General features: G+C 46.6%; 1 protein-coding gene, 1 non-coding gene and 1 pseudogene across 2 annotated transcripts; 1 reads left to right on the forward strand and 2 right to left on the reverse strand.

Moving 5' to 3' along the window:
- Nucleotides 1-1,011: 1,011 nt before the first annotated feature.
- LOC9267629 (uncharacterized) lies at nt 1,012-2,421 on the reverse strand (annotated as a pseudogene).
- A 3,294-nt stretch (nt 2,422-5,715) lies between these two features.
- LOC112939489 (small nucleolar RNA Z256) lies at nt 5,716-5,809 on the reverse strand. Its single transcript, XR_003243202.1, has one exon. It is a non-coding gene; the product is annotated as a small nucleolar RNA Z256 (small nucleolar RNA).
- A 3,571-nt stretch (nt 5,810-9,380) lies between these two features.
- LOC9270088 (early nodulin-like protein 5) lies at nt 9,381-10,423 on the forward strand. Its single transcript, XM_015787325.3, has 2 exons — nt 9,381-9,692; nt 9,804-10,423. The coding sequence occupies exons 1-2, from the start codon at nt 9,488-9,490 to the stop codon at nt 10,265-10,267; spliced, it is 669 nt and encodes a 222-aa protein (XP_015642811.1). The 5' UTR covers nt 9,381-9,487; the 3' UTR covers nt 10,268-10,423.
- Nucleotides 10,424-11,082: the final 659 nt, after the last annotated feature.

Here is an 11,082-nt window from a genome sequence, read left to right on the forward strand (position 1 = left end):
TAGGTCATGTTTGGCATAACTCCAAATCTAATACCTATGATAGATATAAAGTTTGTATGTTAAACTATAGTGGTTTAAAATTTAAAATTTTATTTAAAATGTGAACAAAATGATTTATCTAAATGCTATCAGCGTAACCGTAGATCCATATCCATAGATTTGTGGAGCTGAAAATACTCAGCTCTAAAAAATCTTGCATCTCTGGAGCTATATCAAAAAGTGTCTAGTATCAAAATTTCACCTCTTGAATATGGTATCTCAATATGCTCTCCTAAATTAATTATTGCTTGAATACCATAGTGGCCGTCAACTCCTTACGCACTCACTATTTGCTCCTTTGGCTCTCTCCACCAATTGTTGAGGTGTTGTTGTCTTTGTTTGCTTATCCGTTAGCGCGGGTGTTTTATCTTTTCCTACTATATGACTTGCGTCTTTTATTTTACTGGCACTTAATTTGTTCGTTTTGTTTATATGTATTATTCAGCTTCCTGTCTATAAGTTGGCAGGGTTTTACCCATCATGACTACATACGTAAAATTAAAGTTTTTTTTATCCGTTGCAAAGCACAGGTATTTTGCTAGTTATTTGGTAGCACCTAAGGCTATCAATAAGACTTTGAAATATGACAAGATTATAATAAACGATAACACCCACTAGAGTGGGACAATCTGTTCATTGGCTGGTCAATTCCGTGTATCTTCTGTGATCGAAGTAGACAATCAAGATTCTTCACTCCACATGCATGAAAGAAAGGAGTGCAGAACTTCTGCATGTAACTGAAAGGATCATTGGTCTCTCTCTCTCTCTCTCTCTCTTACCCCTCTCATGTTTTTACTCATTTGTTTTTCATTTATTAATGGATCGATTTTTACATTTCCTTGGCTGGTCAATTCTGTGTATCTTCAGTGATCCAAGTAGACGAAATAAAGATTCCTCACTCCGACATGCATGAAAGAAAAAGGAGTGCAGAACTTCTGCATGCAACTTCTGAAAGGATCACTGATTTTTAGCTCCAAACATCACAGGATTCATAAGCTGAAAAGTTGCGAAATACACAAGGAAATTGAAATTACACTCACAGACACATGGTACACAACACATGTACTCTCGTCTCTGCTCCTAAATACTCCATCCGTCCCTAAATATTTGACGGCATTTATTTTTTTTAAGCATGTTTAACCGTTCGTCTTATTCAAAAAATTTTATAAAATATGTAAAATTATATATATACATAAAAGTATATTTAACTATGAATCAAATGATAGGAAAAGAATTAATAATTACTTAAATTTTTTGAATAAAATGAACGGCTAAATATGTTTAAAAAAGTCAACGGCGAGACGGAGGAAGTATATAGGCGACGTTGACGGACTACCGTGGCGGCGCCGACATGGAGCTATCAACGTCGTCGGCGTGGCAGCGGTGGTGCGGCGAGGCCTGCTCGACGATGTGTTGTGGCACGGCGGGCAGCTTGCCGCCGCCGGTGGCGGCGGTGTCGTGCACGGGCGCGTGGATGATGAGCCACCAGATCTTGCGCAGGAGCTCCGCCGCGTACACGACGTAGAGGAAGACGACGACGGTGAGGACGGTGACGTAGATGGAGCAGGGCGCCGCGTGCGTGCTGCCGGCGATGTAGGCACCCATGAGGCACACCATGTCGAGCACCGCGATGATCTCCAGCGCCACCACCTTCGCCTCCGAGTGGTAGAACGACTCGTTCATCAGCAGGATGATGATCACCACCGACGTCACGAACGCTGTCGCGTTGAAGTAGAAGAACACGGTGTACCTTATCACATGCACATCAAACATTGAAAAGAAAGATTAATGGAGGGGTCTCGCCGTGGTCGGAGGCAAAAATTAGTTCGTCGTTGTTACCTTTGTGGGAAGTTGGACTGGAGCACCGGCGTGCCGGCGACGTGACTCTCACCGTCGTTGTGCTGCCAGAAGCCGCCGGGAGGGTTGAGTCCGGCATGGTAGGTGACGGAGGCGGCGAGCACGGCGAGCACCATCAGCCAGCCGCTCATCTCCTTGAGCCACTTCTCCCGCTTCTTCTTCGCCTCGTTCAACTGCCCCAGCGCCGCCGCGGCCGCCGCCTCCTCCTCCTTCTTGTGGTGGTGCAGGTACAGCACGCCCGTGTACGCCGGCGGCAAAGCCGCTGCGTCCCCGTCAACGCCGGGACGGGAACGATGGGAGATATCAGGACTTGCACGGGGTTCCCCGTGGCCGGCATCGCCTGATCGCCGGCGGCGTCGTCGGCACTGGCGCTCGGAGGTTGGCCATTGATAAGGTTAAGATCCATCAGTATCTCCACGGACATTGTTGGTGACGGGATTCTTGCTATCTTTCTGCAACTCGGATGATCCGATCGATCGAGCACCTGGTTGATTTTTACTGATGCTGAAGTGTTTCAGGATTTCAGCTAGGAGATGGATCTCTGTGTAAGTAAGTATATAAGTACTCCAAGCTGTCCATGCATATTGAAGCTAAGCTTGCCGACGATTGGCGCACACGGTCCATGTGGCACGTGAGTGCGAAGCGTAGAACCAACTGTCCAGGACAGGCTGTCACTGCAAGAGAGCTCGGCACATATATATATATATGTTTAGATTCATTAACATATATATAAATATTGGCAATGTTAGAAAATCTTACAATATAAAACTATATGTTTAGATTCATTAACATATATATAAATATTGGCAATGTTAGAAAATCTTACAATATAAAACGGAGGAAGTAGTTGTTAGTACTCGTTTTTTTGAAAACCTTGTTAGTACTCGTTAGGCTGCATTCTGTGTAAGACTCACGACCTCGCGTAACGTTACATACTGTAAGAGTCACGTCACGTTATTAAGATCATTCTGTTAAACCAGCATGAATGAAGTATGAAGGTTACACTGATCTCCATCTTAAAATAGTAACCAAATGTTAAAATTAGACACACAATCTATATTATGTTTAACTGAGGGAATAAACAAAAGTAATCAGTAAACACCATACATGACAAAAATGAGACTTGGCACCGTTCAAATCAGATGGGCTTATCGGCCGCACATAAATCTAGACGAGTTATTGGTGTTGTGAAACAAATCTCTAGGAGATAAGTTTCTTGTGGGCCAATCTAAATCAGAGTAGAGATAAGTTCTATCTCCTCCTAAGACTCCTAGATATACAGGGGCAGGGTGTAATATTTAAGGTTGGCTTGTACTCCAGATGAGATCTATAATGAAGAGAGAACTCCACCCTATATTTGTGTTCATTGTCTACTTCTGCAATGTTCTTGAGGGCAAAGGAATGGGCGCGGGTGTTCGACATGATATCACGTCTCTATTGTTGTAGGAGGGACAGGGAAAGGATCCGGTGATCCGCTAATAGGCGTGTTGGTTTACAACACGTTATCAGCAGCTCTTCGTTCACCGGTTTGTCGTTCCAATCTATTGCTATTAGATTGATTTTTTTTAACGACAGATTGATTTGCTCGGTTGTTCTTGGCTTGCATGTACCGGTGGATTTGCTATCTAATATAGCGCAGTGTCGTCTGCATCTCTTCATGCACGACTTCACGCCGGCACGACCTAGGGTTGGCCTTGTAACGCGCATGTATGGATGCATCTTGCGTCCTTGGATGCTTGAGATCGATCGGCAAAAAGCATGTTGCAAGCATGCATGCATCAGTATATGCATCTAATTTTCTTGTTGCTTAGGCCTTGTATAGTTTGGTTTTGCGTGTGGGTCCTCGGACTCGTAAATAATCATGTAATGGTGCTTTTAAACATTCTAATGCTTTTAAAGTTGATGCAATTCCAATAAAATAATTTAGATACGGATTTCTAGGTTATGATGCTTCCATAAATTGTGTTCACATAGTGTTGAATCTCCCCTTGGAAGCATTATGATGGGTTTATTTTCCTGCATCAATATGTGATGGTTTTCTGTGTGACATAAATATTGGGAATACAATGCTAAATAAGACCAAGTAAATAACAGAAAATCACCTAATGCATGAAAATTCTGGGAAATTGAATATCCATGGCTATGGATAAGACCGCTCTTTACTGATAAACTCCTTCATACATAAATGGTGATATTAATGTGTCTACAAGATGGAGACACGTATTCTTGTTGTACGAGATCCATGCTTTTGCCGAATTCATCACGCATATTGTCCGTTTGCGTCTTGGGTTCTCTGAGAACTGCATGAAATGATTTGGACAGATAGTGTGGGTGATTTCACGTAAAGGCCTTCAATGACTATAGCTTTGGGCATTAATGTAGATCACTCTATCCCTATGATCACACTCAAGAATAGGATTCTGAGTCGTTGAAATGTGTGAAATTAGATTATGGGCTTGGGATTCTCTGTGCCTTTCCCCTAGTGGCTTAACATCTCAATTAGAGTACAGTCGGACTACGGTCGACATTTTGCTTTCCCAATGGTTGAGAGCACACTTTTCTGATTTGGAGATAAATGATTATACCTCAATTTTCTAGCAACTTGGAGTTGCGAGGTTCAATAATTTGAGATATTTTTCACTCGGTCCGGTGAAAGATGTAAAGTGTTTTCCATGTGGTGGAATGACATTGTTCATATGGTTGCCCCTATTGTGCACATATCTTCTCAATATTATTTTGAACCTGATGTCTTGCAAGGACACCGGAAAATTGGAGCCAAATCTAGCAGAATAAGCCCGAGGGTAGATACTGTGAATATGCATGATTCCCACTTCACTATAGCACCAACAGCTAAACTTGGGTGTTGACCCAATCTCGATCCTCGCGTGGATCTAGCGCTAAATGGCCACCTTTGGTTGATGACCAATGGTTGGTAGTGTTTGTCTAATAAAGTTGTTTTGACAATGGGAGTTGTATGGCTAGTTTCGAGCATGTCCTAGGAGAACATTGGTCGGCTATACTGTTGTCTGTTGCCAAGCAGTTTATCTTTTGCTTAGTTTGGAACTTTGCATTAGATCGATATTTTCTAGATAGATAAAGTTCTTGGTCTTTCCTATTCTATTCTAAAGCTTATCTTCATGCTGGAATTGACAAAATGCTTTAGTTTAGAAGAACAATTAGTGTATGATCCAAGGAGTTACAACTACTAACACAATTCGGTGTAACTGTATTTCAGACAAATGTTGGCTATGCACTATTGTGTTTTATCGTGTTCTTGTAGTCGGTGACTACTCCCTGGTTGTGTTGGTTGATCAGCCATCGGTTGATGACCATGCTTGTCGCACGCTGGCGTTTTTCACGTGTGGACGTGTGCAAGCCATGCAAAGATTCGTCGTGTTGCATAAGTTGAGCTCGTTGTGCCAACGATGATTGCATCGACACACCCCACTATTTTTGTGGATATGTCTGAACATAATGGTTTTATAGTGAATATTGTTGGAGGTATTGATTATCTCCCGATGGCTATGTTTAGGGGACATAAGCTAATGTGGTTTGACAACTCGCTTATGAATCGTACCTAAAACATGCTGCTTAACATGAGTGACCCAATTCTAGAATTTGGTATGAGTAATTGGATCGTTCTTGCAGCCTTGTTGGAAAGCTGCCATCACCTCCGTGTTAGTGACATGCAGAATGGTGTTGCGACGTTCCGTGAAGCGGCGAATGTAATTGGAGAAGCGTTCGTCGTTGCCTTGAACGATCTGGTATAGATCCCACTGAGTGCCCGGGTGGGGAAAGGTGCCCTGGAAGTTGACGATGAACTGCCCCTTCAGTTCGAACCAACTGTTGATGGTGTACCTCGGTAGCCCCGTCACCCATGCCTGGGCGGCTGTGGTCAGCATGACTAGCAGGCAGTTTGCCATGACTAGTTGGTCGCCCCCGGCAGCTTGGATGGTGGTAGAGTAGACGGAAAGCCATGCGCTGGGGTCGGTCTTGCCGTCGTATACTTGTTGATGCCCATGGGCTTGAAGTTGGCCGGCCATCTGACTCGACGTAGGTTGACGGTGAAAGCTGGTATGCCCTCGGTGCCGTCGTCGCGGTGTGGGAGGGGGTCGGGCAAGTGGTTGCGGTAGTCATGGTATGGTCGATGGACGACAATGTGTTGACGAAAAAAATTGAACACACCGGCCTGGGAGATCTGCTTAGCTCCTGTGCAGGTCCAAAGATTGGTAAGATGCGGGTGTGCCAGTCAGTTTGATCCTGCAACTGACAAGATATGCAAATAATAGACAAAACAGCCGATCGGCTGACAAGCCGATGGAGTAGTTCCAGCCGATAGCCGATAATAGCCGATGCCGATACCAGCCGATAGCGATAGGGTTTTGAGCAATCAGCTATACGTCTAATGTAGATTCTAACACTTTAGTAAATAATGATATATAGGCAATCAACTACTGATAATAAAATATAACAATAATATTGTCCAGTATAAACCAATCGTCTAGCATTGATATGATAGAATAAGCACTGATCTGAAGGTTAAAGCATACATCGGCTGGAGATCCGATGTCATGAAATCCACAAGGTTAGATTAAACAGTGAAACCTTTGTTGTCATCGGCTAAATCCAACTTATATGTATATGCAATCCTTATGAGCCGATGCAACGTCCAGATAACTCACCGGCTGAAACCCCGATGAAACCCTTATTGGCAATCAAGAAGCAGGCTAGAGATTATGTTTCAAAACCCGACTTAGTAGATCAAACTTAACTGATGCAGTACTAAGTATGAAAAGAAACATAATATCTAGACAATCAAGCCGTTGACTAAGTTTTCAGGGTGGTAGATGTCTAAGCTAATCCCGATACCGGCAGAAACCCTAAAACGAGAAGCAGCCGATAGAGCTAAATTGATATGCTAATACTAGATTAACAGAGACATATGATAAATAGGTAGGCAAATATATCATCCAAACCAGAGCAATCCAAAAGGTCGAATGTACTGATGCAGCCTTGAACGACGCCGATGTAAACGATATAATTGCCTGGGCCGGCGAAACATCGGTGCAGCCCCGCGTCAGGTGCCAAGTCCCGCCGGACGATAAAATAAAGTAGAAAAGGTAAAAGGAGGCGATGCGCCGAATTGTATTGATCGTGAAGATAAATTACATAGACCTCGGGTGTACATATTTATACCCATAGGTTGATACAAGTCCTTCTCGGACAAGAAAGAAACTTTCCTAAAGATAAAAGGAAACTAACAAACTATTCCTAATTAATAGATAAACTGACATGCCGCATCCTTCTTGAACTCGGACTCTTCTGGATAAATTCCCTTTAGTTGATCCGACTCCATCGAGAACACGGTTGCTGGCGATTTGACGACTCTCATCGGCTGATTCCATAACTCTGAAGGCGATACTGACTCTAAGTCGATGATGACTTTGGGCTAACCAAATTTCGTTGTTAACACAATGCAGCCGTCCGGCTGGACGTCGGCGTGGCAGCGGCCAGCGTAGATGTTGTCCTCATGTATCCGTAGACGTTAGGCGTCGCGGAGCTGGCGACGCTTGTTCATGACGTTGCGGAGGTCGGCGTTTAGCCGACGTCCCACCTCGATCTTGTCGCGCAGGTCGCTGGTGCGCAGACTTGGGTGTGACCTTCCCGCTTGAGATGCCTCGACACGCCTTGACCCGGTATTTTGTGGCCGGGATGGTCTCTTGCCAGAGGAGTCGCTGGCAGTGGAGGCGGTCAGTGGTACTTCGGTGTGCTGGACAGCGGCGGCATCCACCATGGCCTTCACCTGAGCGATGGTGGTCTTGACGGCCGGGTCGCCTGGAATCGGCATGTTGTCGAGGAGGGCCTTGGCGGCTATCATGTTGTTCTGTAGCGTGGTGAAGACATCATGTTCTCCCAACTTGACTTGGAGGATGGCATTTTGGGCGAGACGGCCGCGCTGTCGCAGCTCGTTTAGACGCCGAGTGAGGTCCTCCTGCTGCTACTGGATACGGCGCTTCTCCTCTTCGTACTCCCTTTTCTCCTCGTCCGTCTCTTGAAAGACGATGAAGACCTCGCGGGAGTGATGGCTTGAAGTCCGGGTGTTGTTGGAGCTTCCCGAGTCCGAGTCGGAGAGACGTACAGACTCATCAAGGAAACCAACCCAGCAGGATCTGAGCTCCCGCGGCAGTCGAGGACGGTGACGCGGAGCGGCCGTGGTGTCCCGGGCACCGCGGGGGTTTGGACGTGATCGGGCGGCTGGTGTCGAGGTTGCCGACTTGAAATGCCTTGGCAGAGGAAGCAACGAAGTTGCTGATACCGAGAGGTGCTGGCGGTGTAGTTGTCGATGGCGTGAGTTCCCACGAAGCCAGCTTGAGGACGCCGGAGTTGGTGGCGAAGAAGTCGAGACTGCCGAAGGAGAGAGCTTGATTCCTGGAGGGTAGCGGTAGGCTGTAACCGGCCCGATGACGCCGAGGCTCACCTGACAGACCTTGCCGAAGCTGTCGGCGATGAAGTCGAATGCGCCAAAGGAGATTTGGGTGGTGGCAGGGAAGTGGTGGTGTTGGTGATCTCAACGCCGGTGGATGCCATCTCCGCCTTGAAAATAATCAAGCGCCCCCTACCTGGCACGCCAACTATCGATTTCTTGGATCGGCAATATATTTTATGGGGTGCGCTAGATAAGAAGAGATGGTGACACATAAGTTTATCCTGGTTTAGGCCCTCAGAGTGAGATAATACCCTACGTCCAGTGTGTTTAACTCTGTATCCGGTGGAAAAATGATCCGAAGACCTCCCTCAGACTGCCACCGGCGCCTTTTATACTGGCTTAGGCCCGCCGGCGCTAATCAGGGTACAGTATCCTTATAATCTAGATACTTGCCTACTATTACATGATACGTGGTTCATTGCCATATCTGCTATAGCTTACCAACTATACAACACCTACCATACTCGGAATTGGGTCTTCGGCCCACCCCTGAGGACGCGATCTTAGTCCTCAATATGGGGTACCCGGGTGCCACATACCTCACACTTTTTATGTTGGTTTTAATAGTTAGAGAGGGAGTCATTATTACGAATCAGATTCGACCCATATCTGAGGTAGCTAAATAGACTTTTTTTTCCTAATTCCACGAAAAACTTAAAGCCCATCTGAAATCGTTAGTTTTGCTCTTGCTCAGTTGCCAGGGCCCATCTGAAAAAATTTTAAAGCCCAAATAATATGGAGGCCTATTTCACCTGGTTTTGCCTCGTTCAACGCCACTCCCCTGCAGGACCAAACCACCACCGCCGCCACTTGTGCCACCATGCATCTCGATCGCCGCCTCTGACCAAGTCACCCTCCCACGCCCGCGCATCTCCCGCCGTCCACGCCTCCACGACGCCCGCCATCGACGGCATCCACCACCGCCACGTCCGCAACCGCGAAACCGCACTCGTACGTCCACTCCTATATAATCATCCCTCCTCCCCCCCGGCCGGAGAGATCACGACATCGACGGATCATCCAATCATCCAATCGCTGAGCTGAGCCAACTGTATTAGTGTTCGTCCATCTGTGACAGTTAGCAACAGAAGTAGTGTTGCTGCCATGGCCGGAGCAGCGCTGCTGTTCCCGGCTACCGTCATCGCCGCCGCCTGCGTCGTCCTCTCCGGCGGGGCGTCGGCGGCGCCGCCGGGGCGCGTGTTCGTCGTCGGCGGCGACGGGCCGAGGGGTTGGAGCCAGCCGACGGGCACCGACGAGACGTACAACCACTGGGCCTCCCGGAACCGCTTCCACATCGGCGATTTCCTCGGTGAGATCGATCGATCGATCGCCATTTCCATTACATATTGCTTGCTGCATTGCATTCGTCGTCCATGGTGGTGACATGATCGCGGCATTGTGTGTGTGTGTGAGTGTGCAGATTTCAAGTACGCCAAGAACGACTCGGTGGTGGTGGTGTCGCGCGCCGACTACAAGCTCTGCAGCGCCGACAAGCCGGTGCAGCGGTTCGACGACGGCGCCGACGTCAGGTTCCGCCTCGACAGGAACGGCAACTTCTACTTCATCAGCGGCGCGCCGGGCCACTGCAAGGCCGGCCAGAGGATGACGGTCCGCGTCATGGCGGACCACGCCGCCAAGGGCGCCGGCGGCGGCGACTCCCCGGCCGGTGCGCCGTCGCCCGACGGCGACGGCGACGACGAGGACGACAGCGGCGGGTCGTACCGCACGCCGGGGTACGGTTACTCGTCGGGGTCGCCGCCGACGCCGCCGCACGGGAATACCAGCGCCGCCGCCGTCGTCTCGCCGTCGCGTGGTGGTGGTGGTGGCGGCGGCTACCACCGCGTCGCCGGGGTTGCCGCCGCCGCGCTGCTCGTCTTGGCTTGAGATGCTGCCACGTGGCTACGTCTGCCGCTTAATTAGCTAGACTCAGTGATGTAGTTTGTCGTGTGCTTCTTAATTTAAACCTATCATATTAGCTAGACTGGTGATGTAATTTGTTGGCTGTTAGAAATGTTAAACCTGCTACTTAGTTTTCGTTAATTACTGGTACCGTACGTGGTGCATGGACGTCTCTGAGGGCCTTTTTTTTTCTTATTAACATACATAATTCGGTTCTTGTTACCACGACCTTTTAACTGTTAAACAATATGTTTTATGTAAAAATTTTGTATATAAAAATTACTTTGAAATATTAAATAATCAAAAAAATTAAATTTTAAATAACTAAAACTTAATTAATCATTTGCTAATAAATAATCGTTTTAAGCGCATGTACTTCGTTTTCATATGCTCTTATCTCGAATGCGGCTTGAGTCGTGATGCAGTGACACAAAAACTGTATTACATTATATCTTCTTACGTCATTTACTCTTTCCGTTCCATAAAAAATAATTATAATATTATATAGGACTCTCTACATCTATTTTTGATAGTCATATTTTCAAATCTGAAAAATTTATTTTTGATAGTAATATTTCAATTCAACAACCATCTTAATGACTTTCTCGGATTTAATGCATGACTCTTCATTCTTCCACACAACATTGGCTACATGGGCATCGAGAAATGTAAATATTAATGAATTGTTTGTTTACGAGGAATGACTAGTAGCATGTTTAAATGAATGATAAGTAGAGTTACTTACCCTTGGTCTGTGTGATAAGATGAAATATGACTATCAAAAGTAGATGGAGGGAGTA

The sequence above is a fragment of the Oryza sativa genome, chromosome 6 (assembly GCF_034140825.1).
Source record: "Oryza sativa Japonica Group chromosome 6, ASM3414082v1".
Lineage (NCBI taxonomy): Eukaryota > Viridiplantae > Streptophyta > Magnoliopsida > Poales > Poaceae > Oryza > Oryza sativa.

Excerpts from the sequence above, each read along its gene's own strand:
- LOC9270088 (XM_015787325.3), top strand. The coding sequence starts at position 9,488 with ATGGCCGGAGCAGCGCTGCTGTTCCCGGCTACCGTCATCGCCGCCGCC. Across the intron at positions 9,693-9,803 it reads CCACATCGGCGATTTCCTCG|ATTTCAAGTACGCCAAGAAC; the intron begins GTGAGATCGATC and ends GTGAGTGTGCAG.